Below are 16,201 nucleotides of genomic sequence, written 5' to 3' on the forward strand. Positions count from 1 at the left end.
AAGCACGTGGAGGAAACCCACGCAAAGACAGAGAGAACATGCAAACTCCACAGTCACCCACCCAAGCCGGGAATCGAACCTGAATCCCTGGCGCTGTGAAGCAGCAGTGCTAACCATTGTGCTACTGTGCCGCTCAGGCATGGGCATGTTAAAAGTTCTTAAAAATAATTACACAATGTGGGAAACAAAGTAACAAATTGTTTTACAAGTGAACATGATTTTCACTGACTATTTTGAATTCGAGCAAAAATCTGTTTGGGCCGATGGCCCAGTGGATCCAGTGAGAGGTCCTGTGCGACCTTAGCCAGGAGACTTGGAACCAAATCCTCACTGTATTGTCAAACTCAGCTATTCTCTGGAGGATGCACAGTTAGCCAGACTTTCAGAAAAATCCTGACTGAATTAGTATGAAGCATTCAAAGAGATGCTCACAACTCAAACCATGCCAATCCTATGACGGGAGGGTAGCCACAAACGAAAGCTCAAAGTGGGAATATCACAGATGTCTGAAAATTACAAGATTGAACTGGAGCTTAGTTAAAGTGATAACACCTTTCTTCCAACTTAATCAAAGTTACATCTAATTATCGCTACACTTCCAGTTACATGGATGGACAAGGAAAGATCACTTTCTGAAATTTCTAAGTGGTAATATCCAATTCTCAACTACATTTAATCTAATCAATGTGCCTCTTTCCTTATTTGGAAGAATACTGTACAATTGGTACCAGAAATCAGTATGTGCAATTTTTAAAACCATGAACAGCCTCAATAGTGAATGCTCAATGGAAATAAACGTTAGTTGTGTAATACGTTACCAAGTCAGTTGTGACGAGGATTTGAGCTGACATTCTCTCCCTCCTCCTCACACACAGTAACACAACGTGATCGCAAACCCACTACCAGTCCGAAGATGTGCAGGTTAAGTTAGTTGGCCATGCTAAATTGTCCATTAGCCTCAAGGGATGAGCAAGGTAAATATGTGGGGATTATAAGGATAGGGCCTGGATGGGACTGTTGTCAGTGTAGGCTCAATGGGCTGAACATCCTCCTTTTGCAGTGTAGGAATGATTCTATAAATCCAATACAAACAGCTTTGCCATCAAGGAAGAAACATTGGGCGGCACAGTGGTTAGCACAGCTGCCTCTCAGTGCTAGGGACCTGGGTTCAATTCCAGCCTTGGGTGACTGTGGAGTTGGCATGTTCCCCCCATATCTGCGTTTCCTCCAGGTTCTTGGATTTCTTCTCAGTCCAAAGATGTGCACATTAGGTTGAGTGGCCATGATAAATTGACCCTTAACGTCAGGGGATCATCAGTGTCAATACGTGAGGTTATGGAGATAGGACCTGAATGGGATTGTTGTTGGTGCAGGTTCAATGGGCCAAGTGACCTCCTCCTGCGCTGTAGGGATTCAATGATTTGGAAACTGGCACCATCCATGTCTATTCAATACAGCTTAATCGTATCAACATGGAAGTATTTCATTTGGTGGTACCATGCACTACCGCAGGCTGAAAAAAAATGTAACAGTTGCAGCTATCATAAATCTGATTTTAACACAAGCATATCAGAAAAATTATATTTTCAATGACGTGCAACATAACTTTACAAAACAGCACCAGCTCAAAACCCTGAGTAAGGAAACATGAGATTACTCTCAGCTCCAATATTTCTTCTGAGACTATGTAGGCTTGTCATGTCTGATTTTAAATTAAACTTGCGGGCATTTTTTTTTTAACAAAAGTGTCTTTCTTGTCTTTAAATTTAACCCTTCATTTCAACAAACCTGTGATGCATTTTACCCCCAGCACTCAAACATCTCTCTCGCGGTTAGACTTGTTTTTTTGCAAGACCAGCCAATTCCAAGCACATCGCGCGAGCAAATATCAACCAGCAGTAAACAGAGTTAAAGGACATTTCAAAACGTCGTCAAAAATTCAGCTTTCAAACAACAGGCTCAGGCATCCACTTTCCCCGTGCCATGTACCCTGTGAACAACTGTATAATGTGGTGCAGCCCTTTCCTACGCTTAATCAAGGGTGACAGGCCGAGATTCATCAATATTAAATTTGAGAGCGGAAGAAGAATTCTGTGAGACAGATGCATTTTATGATTACGGACCTTGGATCACAATCTATCACAGCCCAGCCCCCGTGGAATTTCTCGTCGTCAGGTAACAGCAGTTTCATGTAACTCTGCAGGAGGAGACTGAACTGTTCCTGTTGGCTTCTCTGGTTCTGTTTATGCAATGCCTCATGCTCTTTTTCCTTGTTGAAGATGGAGTACAGATCTTCAGTCACTGGGATTCCCTGCATTGGGTCTAATCAAAGAGGAAGATTACTACTGACAGCAAGTAAATTTAAACACAATACAGACAGTGTGTAGTTATCTACTTTACCCCCATAAAAGCACAAAGGTTCATATATCCATCAGAGTAGTCAAACAACATTAATTTGTCAACAATTAGTAATAATGAAGAACAATGTTAAATATGTGCATAGAAGTTGGACATCATGAAATGAGAGGCGATGGCCCAGTGGTCTTATTGCTAGACTATTGATCCAGAAACTCAGCTAATGTTCTGGGGACCTGGGTTTGAATCCCACCACGGGATCTCAATTCACTCAAAAAAAAAGCTGGATAAAGAATCTACTGATGACCATGAAACCATTGAGGATTGGCGGAAACAAAAAACACATCTGGTTCACTAATGTCCTTTAGGGAAGGAAATCTGCTGTCCTTACCTAGTCTGGCCTACACGTGACTCCAGATCCAAAACAATGTGGTTGACTCTCAGCTGCTCTTCAAGGGAAACAAATGCTGGCCAGCCAGCAACATCTACGTCACATTAACGAATTAAAAAAAAGTCATCCTCCATGGGTCAACTGACTACCAAAGCCCCAAATAAAGCTGGAGGCTTGGACTGAGAGTCATGTTATATATTCAATAACCCTGAAGCTATTTCAGAGAGAGTGAAGGAAATCCCATTAAAATATCCATTTAATAGTGATTCACTCTGTACGTCAGCTTTGCCACTGGTAAACTGTGTCCAGGTATATAATGGAAACCCTAATGTTTCACCCTGCTCCCCTGAGGCACTGCAGCACCATCACAGTCTGGAGAATGTCATTACACTGAAAGGCTTATATCGGTAGATTCCATTGGGAATGTGAATGAGAACATGCATAATAGAAACACAAACAAGTGTGTTTAATTTCAAAATGCAGACCCAGCCACATCTGCTGATCCTGTTTCAAATATTTCCCTGCCTCTAACCATACTTTGCCCCGTAACTACACTTGATCTTGGCTTCCAGTGCGTCCTGCTGTAGTGGACTGAACATAATCAGATATTTTAAATATTCTCCTAACAATGCAGTAATAAATTTCAATCTATATTAGCCCAGCCTCAGCTGCAAGTATTTTAGTGCACAAGCAAACAGTGATGGTACGCTAACTAGTGACTCACTATATATGGAAATCCAATGGAGGCTTCCAGCAAGTTTTACTGCAGTGAGATTCTGGAGTATCCTCAAAAGGGAGAGGAACAACAAAGGAACAGGTGCAGCAGTAGCAAGTGCTGCAGGAGCTTGAAATAAAGTTACCAAACCATCTTGTTCATCAAGGAATTGATAGCTACGCAGTACAAGTCAGCTACAGAAAAGCAAGGGGGGGCGCAAGCAAAGGTAACAGGTCAAGGTATGCAAATCTGACTGCTACAACCTGCCCAACTTTTTCACACTTTGATTAGAAGCTGTTGGGTAGCCAGTGGGTATTCTAGTAGAACGGGATAGATGGCAAACATATTGATGCTCCAATACACTGTGACATTGTTTTAACGCAATCAAGAACCGGTTAACTAATGAGAGAGCTCACAAAATCAAAATGAGATTTTACTTCTATTAAAACTGATGGAAGAAATAACTTCCAAGTTACAAGATCTTTCATTTCAACTGCAAGTAAAATGTAAAATCAAACCCGTTGGAAACATGCAGGCACACAATGTTGCTGTTTCCTTTTCATCATCGTGTATTGGTCAAAGTTTCTTACTGTTCCTGAAGTTTTAATGTTCTTACCTATGACAGCTTGTCTGTATGCATCACGGAAGCGATTGAGATAATAACGATTGGCAGAGTTGTAACCATCTTTCATCATTCCAGCAAGTTTTCGTTCTCCAGTCCTTGTAAAGTCACCCTAACATTTAAAAAGAATACAAGATTAATGTAACCACTGCTCCACGGGAGGTCAAAGAATTACAACATCTGGTTTTGTTTATCAAAACGTTTCCAATTTCAGGTTAAGACTTCAAATTTGAATTTATTGCTCCTGAAGGGAATATGTAGTCAGTACCCTCTGGATTAGGTATTCAGGTTGGTTCAATCTAGAATAGATCATAAGCATAAAGGTCACTCCAAACTGATACACTAGAATTGTTCAGAATCCATTTTTCATTCATTCCTTTCTCTTCCACACAACGAAATAAAGAGTGGGAAATCATAATGAAGTAGTGGTGAGGAGAGGGTGGTGAACTCACTGCCCCACAGTGTGGTGGAGTCAGAATTGTTGAATGGATTCAAGATGGAGATATTTCTAATCCAAAAGAGGGAAAAAGATATGGGGAGCAGATGGGGAGGTGAAAACAGGGAGAGATCACCATATCTGATTGGATGGAGGAGCAGGCTTGATAGGCTGATTTTGCCTACTTCTGCTCCCAATTCCGATGTTTCTGTGACATACATGGAGAAAATGGTCATCTATACAGTATGATTCCATTTCTTCTGCTTGATGTGCACAAGGTATCGCAAGATCTGCTGGGGACACATGACATGTGTGAATGGGGGCCAGGAAGTCAGATTGTTAATAGAAAAATGACTGGAATTGGCTGGAACAGTGGAGAATGTATTACTAATAATATCCTTACGAGTTTCCCCTCACAGCTATAATGGAGGAACCTTTGGGATAGATACAAATTTGATGTTGGTCAACCTTCTCTGCAGCAGGTGCCATATGTATGATTCCCTAGTTAGTATTATAAACAGCTAGAAGACAGACTTAGTCAGAAATGGTGATACCTCGAGTCCGCTCAGCAGATTTACAGCAATGCTCCTTCAGGCTATAAAATGTAGCCTCCCAAAGCCCAACAAGTTCTCAGTGACTGCAGCAGTTGATGAAGAGGCTTTGCTGCAGTAATGCTCCATTGATACGTTTGGCAATTAGGGTGGAGTCATGTGTCTTAGGAGCAAGGCCTACACTTCGACACAGTCAATGCTGAAAGACTGTTTCCCCAGTACTGGACTCAGGATCAGCCATTTGGTGATTGTAACCTTTCAGAATTTTACCGCAGAGGGGTATAAATGTTCTGTCATTGGGTATATTCATTGTCAGTGAAACAACGGAGAAGGTCATCGACACCAGGAAGTGAACGCAAGACATACCCTTCTACATCAACAGGGATGAGATGGAAATGGTCGAGAGCTTCACATTTTCAGTGTCCAGATCAACAATCTGTCCCGGTCCCTGCACGCTGACACTATAGTTAAATAAGCTCATCAACTCCTCTAGTTTCTCAGGAGGCAAGGAAATATGGCATGTCGGCTACGACTCTCACCAACTTCTACAGATGCACCATAGAAAGCATTCTTTCTGGTTGTATCACAGCTTGGTATGGCTCCTGCTCAGCCCAAGATGACACGACACTGCTACAAAGGGTCGTGAATAGCGAGGGGGACTGAATATAAAAGTAGGGAGGTCTTGCTGCGGCTGTATAGGGCATTGGTGAGGCCTCAGCTGGAGTACTGTGTGCAGTTTTGGGCGCCGTACTTACGCAAGGATATTTTGGCCTTGGAGGGAGTGCAGAGGAGGTTTACTAGGCTGATGCCGGAGTTGAGGGGGTTGAGCTATGAGGAGAGGCTGAATAAACTAGGCTTGTACTCGTTAGAGTTTAGAAGAATGAGGGGAGATCTCATTGAGACATATATGATGAATGGGATGGATAGGATAGAGGTGGAGAGACTCTTCCTACTCAGAAAGGACAGTAGGACTAGGGGGCACAGCCTCAAGATAAGGGGGGGGCGGTTTAGAACGGAGTTGAGGAAGAATTTCTTCACTCAAAGGGTGGTGAATCTCTGGAATTCTCTGCCCGTTGAAGTGGTGGAGGCTACCTCGCTAAATATCTTTAAGAAGCGGGTTGATGGGTTTTTGATAAGCGAGGGGATTAAGGGTTATGGGGAGAGGGCGGGAATGTGGAACTGAGCCACGACAGATCAGCCATGATCTTATTGAATGGCGGGGCAGGCTCGAAGGGCTAGATGGCCTACTCCTGCTCCTATTTCTTATGATCTTATGTTCTTAACATAGCCCAGTAAATTACGCAAACCAGCCTCCCATCCATTGGCTCTGTCTACAGTTCCTGTGGCCTCAGAAACGCAGTCAGCCTAATCAAGGACCCCACACACCCCAGACATACTCTCTTCCATTGGAAAAGGATACAGAAGTCTGAGGTCGCGTACCAACCAACTGAAGAACAGTTTCTTCCCTGCTGCCAAACTTTTGAATGGACGTACTTCCTTTTAAGTTGATCTTTCACTACACCCTAGCTATAACTGAAAAACTACATTCTGCACTCGGTCCTTCTCTACATACAGTATGCTTTGTCTATATAGCATGCAAGAAACAATACTTTTCACTATGTTAATACACCTGATAATAAATCAAATATATTCTAGAGTGAGACTGATGGATTTCTGGACATGAGGGTAAGGCAGGACACTACTTGCTGTAAAGCAGATAAGTGTAAAGATGCAATTGAAACGGACAGGCCAGGGAGAAGGTAAGAACCTAAAGTAAGTGGTAGTTTGAGGGGTAGGATGAATCCTGGGGGAGTCAGGGTGGGGTAAGGGGAAAGAATCATCCCTCAGCAGGATCGGTCTGGGTCTTTACATTAGTTGCGCAGTAGTTAGAAGAGGTTTTATTCTGCGTAACTATTAGCATAACCCTGGCAGAACCATCCAAAGTTAGTGATTTTATTCATTTATCAGATGACTCCCAGTGCAGCACAATTGGCCGGAAGTAATTAGCACATATGTCATGAACCATGCTGATGTTATCTGCAAATGCACCCCAACTTGAAATACGGATTTGCGGTGGTGTATGGTTTTTTTGGAATATTGAGAGAAGTCACAAAACTTTAGTGAGGAACCAGTCCATGCATCACATAGTCAAAGAATATTTATTAAGAAAAATATCCAACAAAACAAAAACTACAATACTCAAGCACAAGTACAGGAACTAACACACCCACAGTTTATGTTGAAATTACCCCTTGTTCCAAAATATATCTATGATCTGAACTCAAGAAAATTTCCTTTTCTCAAACATCGAGATTAAATAACAAAAGTCAAATCCATCTTACAGTTACCAAACAAGCTGTCTACCTATTTTAACTTTTCCCTTTTGTGCAGCTTAGCATTTCCATAGCTCTGAATCACCCAGTCATTTATGTAATCTGTTTCTACTACTGGAGTAATTCACACCTGATCATCTTTAGATGCTCTCATCCCTTTGGAATGTCCTGATCACTTTAAAGCATGCTTGTCCCTGGAAATGTTGGCTCTTACTGTTGCTAGGCAGATTTGTCTCTTTCAGCCCTTTTTAAATTCTTGTTACTGTTGGGCAAATCCTTGAGACATGCAAACGCTTACCTGGGAACTTCCAAGAGGGATTCCCAAGCGCATCTCTGGGGTGACCTCCACAAATCCAATGCTGGAGAATCCAGAAACTATAGGCCATTGCATTAAAACCAGCACGCGAGCTCTTCGTGGCGTATGAAGAGCGAACCACCCCCAATTACCATAATGGAGTGATTTTTACCTTGAGCGCAGCCGTTCCAGCATACTGCCTGCTGATGGCATCTCCATTGTTGGCCCACATGATCTGGTAAATCCGATAGCATTTTTGAGGCAGGGGTTGTTCAGGAGGCATGGCCCCCAGTTTCTTCAGCTAAAAGACAGATAAAAGAGAGAATATATCAGAATCCGAAAACCACTGACATCTTTGCAAGGTGCTGGTATGATATGTCTGTAAATCAACACTGTGGAACATTTTAGACTCTAGTACAATCCAGGATCTGCTACCAAGAATAATAGAGGGATGTCAGTGTAATAAAATGGCATTTCCCCATTTACTATTAGACATGCAAATAGTTGCAACTGAACAGATGGAATGAAGGGAATAAAACACACTTTGCAGCTCGTTTTCAAGATGCCCTGAAATTCATATCCAGATAATTTCAAGCACACTTCGGTAAGCATGCAATAGTTAGACAAATATAGCAGTCCATATGTACAGCAAGATCCCATAAACTGTTCTACATTGTTACTTCAGGTAGTGACTTTAAACAGAATTTCTTGCTTTTCAAACAGCACACAGACTTATGACCTAAATAGACAGATGGGCTCAATTTAACAACTCTTGAGAGAAAGTATGCGACAGTAGTCCTCCAATTTTAGGTGTCTCCTTAAATCCTGTTAAGTCCTGGAGTGCAGCTTCTGGTGAGGGGACCATGAATTAAGACAAGGAGTGGACCATTTACCTCCTCCACTGCACAATGCAGTCACAACCCAAAGTGAAGTCCCCTTCTACTCTCCATCAAGGGCCTTAGTCCAAGCTCAATCAGGACCTCTTCCATTCCCCTCTCCTGCTCATTTCAAGAGTCAATGCAGTCAGTGAGTCTATATTTAATGCCAATCTAGGTTGATTATATTTGCACTAATTTAGTGCAGTCAGCCCTCATCTCATGGCTGTAAAGGCAAGACAATTTTGTAACTAGAACTTTCCATGAGGAAAACTGAACAGCACAGGGTAAAGGGAGGTTGAAGTGAAGAAGCGATACAATTTTACAAAACAAGGAGCTGTTAAATTCTACTCAAATGTGTAATTTATTGTTGACTGCTAAATTAAATTTGCAGATGCACTGCAAAGCCAATTGTTTAGTACTGGGTGACACAGACTTTAACTTAATTAAACGTGAATAAAACCCATAATTAAAAAATAATTTACAGTGTCAATAATTACCCCGTGCCAATTCCTCTGGTAACAGTGCTCATTTGTAATTAAGACTTCAAAGCTCCCTGCCTTTCAAGCAGAGGTATGACATCTCCTCCTGCAAATGAATTTTTCCCCACCGGATTCTCCTTCCCATTTCTCGTTCGTATCCCCTCAGCCTCATTGCACATCAGGAGAGCAAGGCTTTCTTGGCCCTGTTATTTGGATCAGCTAAGACGAGAGCATTTATTGTGAGTGCTCTGTCTCAAATCTAAAATCGTAGCACAATTTACTCTCAGGCCTTAAAATTAATGGGTGGCACCGTGGTTAGCACTGCAGCCTAATGGTGCCAGGGATACAGGTTCAGTTCCAGGCTTGGGTCACTGTGTGGGGCATCTACACATTCTCCTGTGAGAATTTGGGTGGGTGATCAGGATACTAAATTCAATGATCAGCCATGATTGTAATGAACGGTGGAGCAGACTGGAAGGGCCAAATGGTCTACTTCTGCTTCCAGTTTCCGTATAGTAGGAGACATCATCAGACAGGGTGCACACTAATTTATGCTGCTGCACGGGTTAGACATGGAGAAATGAATTATTCTGTTCAAGATTAACTTTCTAACCACAATTACTTTCTCACTCAATTTCTGGAAAGCAATCCAGAATGCCCAATTCTAATTGTACTTCAAGATAAATAGTGATACACATCTGGAGAAAAATGGTCAATAGACCCGTCACAACTGTAATACCACCCGTCAACTCACTACCTCTTCAAGGATATTTTAAATCTCAATACTACATCTAAAGTGTAATAAATAAAAATGAAGCATGTCTCCCCGAAACCTTAACCAGGTTCATTCGGATAACCTCTGGGATATTTAAAATTAATGCGATGTGGGCGTCTCTGGTTGATCATTTATTACCCATCGCTAGTTGCCTTGGTGGTGGTGGTGGTGAGCTGCTTCCTTGAACTGCTGCAGTCCCTGTGGTGGAGTGTACCCACAGTGGTATAAAGGGAGGAGGTCCAGGATTTTGTGCCAAGGACAGTGAAGGAACAGCGATATTTCCAAATCAGGATGGTGAGTGGTTTGGAGGGGAACCTCGAGGTGGTGATATTCACAGGCACCTGCTGCTCTTGTCCTTCTAGACAGTAGATATGGATTTGCAAGGTGGTTAAGAATGTGTGGCTGGAATGGAACCCACAGACAGCTAATAAAACCATGTTGCTGATAACATTGACAGGTGCTTTCAAAGATTCTATTAACATTAGCTCAATAGTGGATCCCTCAACATCTGCTTTCTGTATTTTTCAGAATAACCCACACAATCGTATAATTACGTGGAGGATCAGAAATGCCTCGGAAAAACCCCAATATCAATGGTTGACAGATGAGAAGGTTTACTTGGTTTTGCTCCATTGGAGAGAAGACTTCTGTAGCGCAATGCATTCTCATACCTTAAAATTAGAAACTGCAGTGAAGCCTCTTCCAAGGTAACTGGATGCCAATGCAATGAACACAGCTGTACCTTCAGAACTTGTACACTTCTCATTAAAGCTTGATTTGGGTTTTAAATATCACTTGCCATCCTGTGGTTTGTTTCAGTTCTGAAACAGACAATGGACTGGAAATCTAAAGGGACTCAAAAGCCAAATGACTACAATGGCACAAAAGTACAGTAAAAAGTCTGACAACACCAGGTTTTAGTCCAACCTATTTATTTGATGATATACTCACAAGCTTTCGAGGGGACTGCCTCTTTGTCAGGTGAACTCTCCATTCACCTGGCGAAGAGGCAGTCCCCTCGAAAGCTTGTGAGTATATCATCAAATAAATAGGTTGGACTAAAACCTGGTGTTGTCAGACTTTTTACTGTGTTTACGCCAGTCCAACGCCGGCATACCCACATCATGACAAAAGTACAGCTCAGGGAAGTCTGTGTCACAGAAGTTGCGCATTTTATTCAGAGCAATCTAATCCCATTTCCCTCACAACCTAAGCACACTTTTGCACCTGTTACTTTGTTTCAGCATCACAGAAAGCCAAAATGAATTTTAAAATTGGTAGAGGAAGATTACGCTGTAACCAGAGTCCTTCAATAGCCTCACCCAGTTATTCACTGAGGCTGCCACATTAGGTTGAGTGGCTAAAGTAATTGTCACAGGGTTGGCAGTAGCCATTAAAATCCAGTAGCACAGTTGGACTTCACTTCATTGGCTGGTTTGTATAATTAACAACGCTCAAGTCATCATATTGTACTGTACACAAGCTTAGCCATAGAAAGTCTTAATTTTTCTGTATTGTTGGGAAGATTGGTGAATTGTGGTGCAAGCTGAGTTTTAAAGTTAGCTTACTGTGGTGTAACTAAGACAGAACACATGGAGTGAACTGGAGTTACACAGCAAGGACATATCTTCACATTTAGACTCCACCAAGTCAAGCTTAGCAGCAAACTGAAACTAAAGCTTCAATGCTAATTGGCCAGAAATTGGTTCCATGTTTGTTTTGAGGCCTTCCAGCCACGAGATACAAGTTAAAGTTACTGTTTTGAGCACTTTTCCCATTACTTAATAGTTACAAACATTGGCGTAGAAGTTGTCAGTTGTGTCAACATAGGCAAACATATTAGGGCTCAATATTGAAAGGTTACTGACAACATAAGGGTACAAAAATAGGGGTTCCTCAATGAGCACTTGCCAAGGGTCAACATTTCCCATAGAATCCCTAGAGTAAAGGAGGTGCCATTTGGTCCATCAAATTTGACAGAGTATTAACCCAGACCCTTTCGCCATAACCCCATGCATGACTAACCCATCCAACCTGTGCATCGTTGGACTGTGGGAGGAAACTGGAGCACACGGAGGAAACATTTGTTACTGACACTTGCTCAGGGGCAATTGTTGGGGGAGAAAGTTAGGATTGGGCACCTACTAGGAAGTTAGTGTTTCTGTAGGACGTAGCCAGATGACAGGTAGTGATGACAAGTTGGGGCGGGGGGGGGGTTTGCTGCCATTTTACATTTAGTGGCTAAAGTAATTATCACAAGGTTCAGGGTAGCCATTAGAATCCAGCATCAGAGATCAGTGCCTCACTTAATTAAAGTCAAGCTTTGGAGAATACGTGGTAAAGTACGTCATTTTGAGAAAGCTTGTATTCATTAGGAAGCAAGTTATACGCGAGAGCGCAAACACTCTGACAGACAACTGAAATGTGTAGCTTCAGCTATTAGGGCAGACTGGAAACTTCAGCAGTCAAGGTAGTCTAGAAAGTTGCAAGTTGTGAAAGGATCTAACAGTTGGAAGTGTTAAAGTTGCAAAGGAATTTGTATGCACATTAGTGTCCAATTGGCTAAGCTAAAAATCTCAAAGGAAGTTACGAGGCCATGCACCAATAATGTCAGGATCCACATGAAAGAGATGGACATGTGCTACACTGGTGTGCCATTCCATGCCTCACCTCGTGATATGTTAAGTATCAATCTTTCTTGTCCAATAAACCTCATTAAGTTCACATTCTAAATTAGCAATTGTCCATTTTTAAGGATTATCCCACAATGAAAATGTTTTTACTCTGGGGTTAGTACGAATCACTACAAGGCCTTCAATGAAGGCCAAACTATATGTGGTGATAGGGAACAGGTAACAGAATGGATACTAAACTGGCTGGAAAACAGAAGGCAGAATAAAAGTATTTACTCAGACTGGCAAGAAGCATCAAGTAACATGCAATGACGGTACTGCAATTGTTTCCAATTTACATGGATGATTTGGAGTTGGGGACCAAATGTAATGTCTCAAAATTCACAGATGACACCAAGATGAATGGCAGAGCAAAGTGTGCAGAGGACGGGTCTGGCAGATGAAGTACAATGTTGGTAAATGTGAGGTCATCCATTTTAGTATGAATAACAGCAAAATGGACTATTATTTAAATAGTAAAAAACTGCAGCATGCTGCTGTGCAGAGGGACCTTGTGCATGAATCATGAAAAGTTGATTTGCAGGTGCAGCAGGTAATTAAGGCAGCAAATGGCATTTGGTCCTTCATTGCTGGAGGGATGGTGTTTAAAAACAGGGAGGTTATGGTGCAGCTGTGTACAGTACTAGTGAGGTCACACCTGGAGTACAGTATACAGTTTACTGGCACTAGAGGGGATGCAGGGGAGATTTACTAGGTTGATTCCAGAGTTGAGGGGGCTGTCTTTTAAGGAGAGACTGAGTAGACTGGGACTATACTCATTGGAATTTAGAAGAATGAGGGATCTTACAGAAACATAAAATTATGAAGGAAATAGATAAGATAGAAGCAGGGATGGGGGGATGGTGTTCTTGTGTTCATCAGAATTAGGGTGTCGAGTTCTGGAGCCATTAGAGCACACAAGATAGCTATTCAGTCCGTCAGACCTATGCCAGCTCTGAGGAAAAAGCCAAACAGTCACATTCACCACTATCCCCAAGCCCTGCAAGCTTCCATCCAATTTCTTTTTGACCTTAAATCACGCCTCCAACTTCTGTTTCTTTTCAAAATGCCTAGCCTTTCTTGATGGAAATAATTTTAGTTCTGTAATATCTCTTTTGCATCTTAGTCAGCAATGTTCACATCCTATGAACATAAGAATCAAGAATAGACATAGGCCAGTTGGCTCCTCGAGCCTGTTCTGCCATTCAGTAAGATTTTGGCTGACCTTTTGATGGGCCCAGTTCTACTTCGCAGCCCACTCACCATAGCCCTCAATTCCTTTACTATTCAAAAATTTATATGTTTTTAAAGCAAAGATATTCAACAAGGTAGCCTCAACTGCTTCACTGAGCAGGGAATTCCAGATTCCTTTGGGTGAAGTTCCTCCTCAACTCAGTCCCAAATCTATTCCCTCTTATTTTGAGGCTTTGCCCCCACCCACAGCCCTGCCCCCCCCCCCCCTTTATTCTGGTTTCACCTGCTACTGGAAACAAGCCCCCAACTTTCTCCTTTCCTTCTGTCCTTTGCACTCTATGAACAGTATGCTTTGTCTATATAGCACAAGAAACAATACTTTTCACTGCATCCCAATACATGTGGTAATAATAAATCAAATGGTTCCAGCCAAGTGTTCAATACTGCTAAAGCAAATATTAACTTGGATTCCAGGTTTTGCACTTGAATCTTATTCAAATACATTTTCTTTCACAACTAAACTAAATTCCCTGAAAAATGCCACTTCCATTCCTTTTAATTAGCAATGATGAGCGGTTATTTGAGGAAGAAGCTCAAACCTTCTACATTATTAACAAACATGAAGCGAGCAGCTAATGAAATCTGGGCTTGCTTCAAGCAACAAAATCAGACTTACAACTAGGAAGAATAAAAAATAAATGAACAGTTCTCAAAAATCCTTCCTGGTAATCTGATTTTATAACCTCTTGTTTGCACTTAATAAGCATATAATTAAATATTTATGGAGTTGATATCTGAGTTTGAGGCTATTCACTGGACTGAAGATTCCCCCCTCCAACGTCAACACAATACAGCAAATTCTTAACTCTCTTTTGGATCAGCAATGTCTGCTGAACGTGATGATACCAGTGTGGTTTTGCTGCTTGAACAAGGAATAGGAGTAGTGTCCAAAGGATACCAAGGAAGGAGTGGGGGAGTCATCTACATCATGTTGATTGAGACCCTCACCAGTGGGTCTTGATGAATGACTGCTCAACTTGAAGTCAATTCTTTGGAAGGAGGGAAGCAAGGTCTTTTGTAAGACCAATGAAAGTTAAGCTGGCAACAGGCCAGAACTGTGATGAAATAGTTTATATTGTATGCAATGAAAGGACACCAGAAAAGGGGGTAGGAATAAGCCACATGGCCCATCAAGCCTGCTCTGCCATTCACTGTGATCATGGCTGATATCTGAGATTACAACTCCACTTCGCATATCGCTCAGTTTGCTGAGAAAGCAAAAATCTGTCTACTCCAGCCTTAAAGTGTATTCAACAATGGAGGTCTACCACCCTCTGTGGTAGAGAATGCCAAAGAAAGGAATTTCTTCAAATCCACTTGCAGCAACAATTTGCATTTATAAAAGAACGTTCGATATAGCAAAATGCACTGCGGTGGCATAGTTGTTAGCACACTGCCTTACAGTGCCAGGAACCCAGGTTCAATTCCCAGTTTGGGAGGCTGTCTATGCAGAGTCTGCACGTTCTCCATGTCTGCATGGGTTTCCTCTGGGTGCTCCAGTTTCCTCCCATAGTCTGAAAGATGTGCTAGTTAGGTGCTTTGGCCATGCTCAGTGTACCCGATCACGTGCTGGAGTGTGGCACTAGGGAAATTTCACAGTAACTTCATTGCAACGTAAGGGATTTGAATTTTCATGTAGTGAATTGTTGCAACCTATTGAAGAAGGTAAAAAGTTGTTTGCAAACAGGCCTGTGGCTGTGGAGCTGGTTAGAACTGGTTCAAGCTGCAGCTGGGAGAACAATGGAAAACTGAATGGGTACTTTATCAGTCTTGACGACAGAAGATACCAGTAACATGCCAGAACTTCAAGAAAGTCAGGGGGCAAAGGCAAATGTAGTGGCCATCACTAAGGAGGTGGTGCTTGGGAAGCTAAAAGGTCTGAAGGTGGATAAAACACCTGGACCAAATGGAATACATCCCATAGCTCTGAAGGAGATAGCTGAGGAGATTGTGGAAGCATTGGTGGGGATCTTTCAGAAATCTCTGGAATTAGGGAAGGTACCAGAAGACTGGAAAAAGGCTAGCATAACATCCCTGTTCAAGGGAGGGAGGCAGAGGATGGTAAATTATAGGCCAGTTAGACGGACCTTGGTCATAGGCAAGTGTTGAAGTGGAAATTTTTCCTGCTTCCTGACTGAGTTGAGAGACTCAACAAAATTCGTTCCAACAAAACAACTCATCTTTATTTCCCAAAGACTGCATTGCAGAATTGGCAAAAACTGGAATTCAGAGCACTGTTGTTACAACTTGCTAATTCTGATCCCAAGTCCGCACTAACAAAAGAATAATTCAACAGTTATACCTTTTTCTTATCAGTTTACATGACTTCAGGAATTCAACTAGTAATAGCGTCATAAGCAATGACATAAATCATGGTACAGCTTGCTGACCTCCTAAAACTCTTCTGTCTCAACAGTCATAACTCTATCTTGTCCTTTTAATAGA

At 42.0% G+C, this 16,201-nt stretch overlaps 1 protein-coding gene across 2 annotated transcripts in view; it reads right to left on the reverse strand.

The window, feature by feature from the left end:
- The window catches only part of inpp5f (inositol polyphosphate-5-phosphatase F), a 216,584-nt gene that overhangs the window by 26,166 nt on the left and 174,217 nt on the right, over positions 1-16,201 (reverse strand). For both annotated transcript variants that reach the window (XM_080205744.1, XM_080205743.1), the window contains exons 13-15: positions 7,871-7,999; positions 4,078-4,195; positions 2,124-2,322 (exon numbers count right to left, since the gene is read on the reverse strand). In XM_080205744.1, the coding sequence (XP_080061870.1) occupies positions 2,124-2,322; positions 4,078-4,195; positions 7,871-7,999 (446 nt within the window). The remainder of the gene's footprint in view (positions 1-2,123; positions 2,323-4,077; positions 4,196-7,870; positions 8,000-16,201) is intronic.

The sequence above is a fragment of the Carcharhinus amblyrhynchos genome, chromosome 17 (genome assembly GCF_965287045.1).
Source record: "Carcharhinus amblyrhynchos chromosome 17, sCarAmb.v2.hapA, whole genome shotgun sequence".
Taxonomy (NCBI): Eukaryota; Metazoa; Chordata; class Chondrichthyes; order Carcharhiniformes; family Carcharhinidae; genus Carcharhinus; species Carcharhinus amblyrhynchos.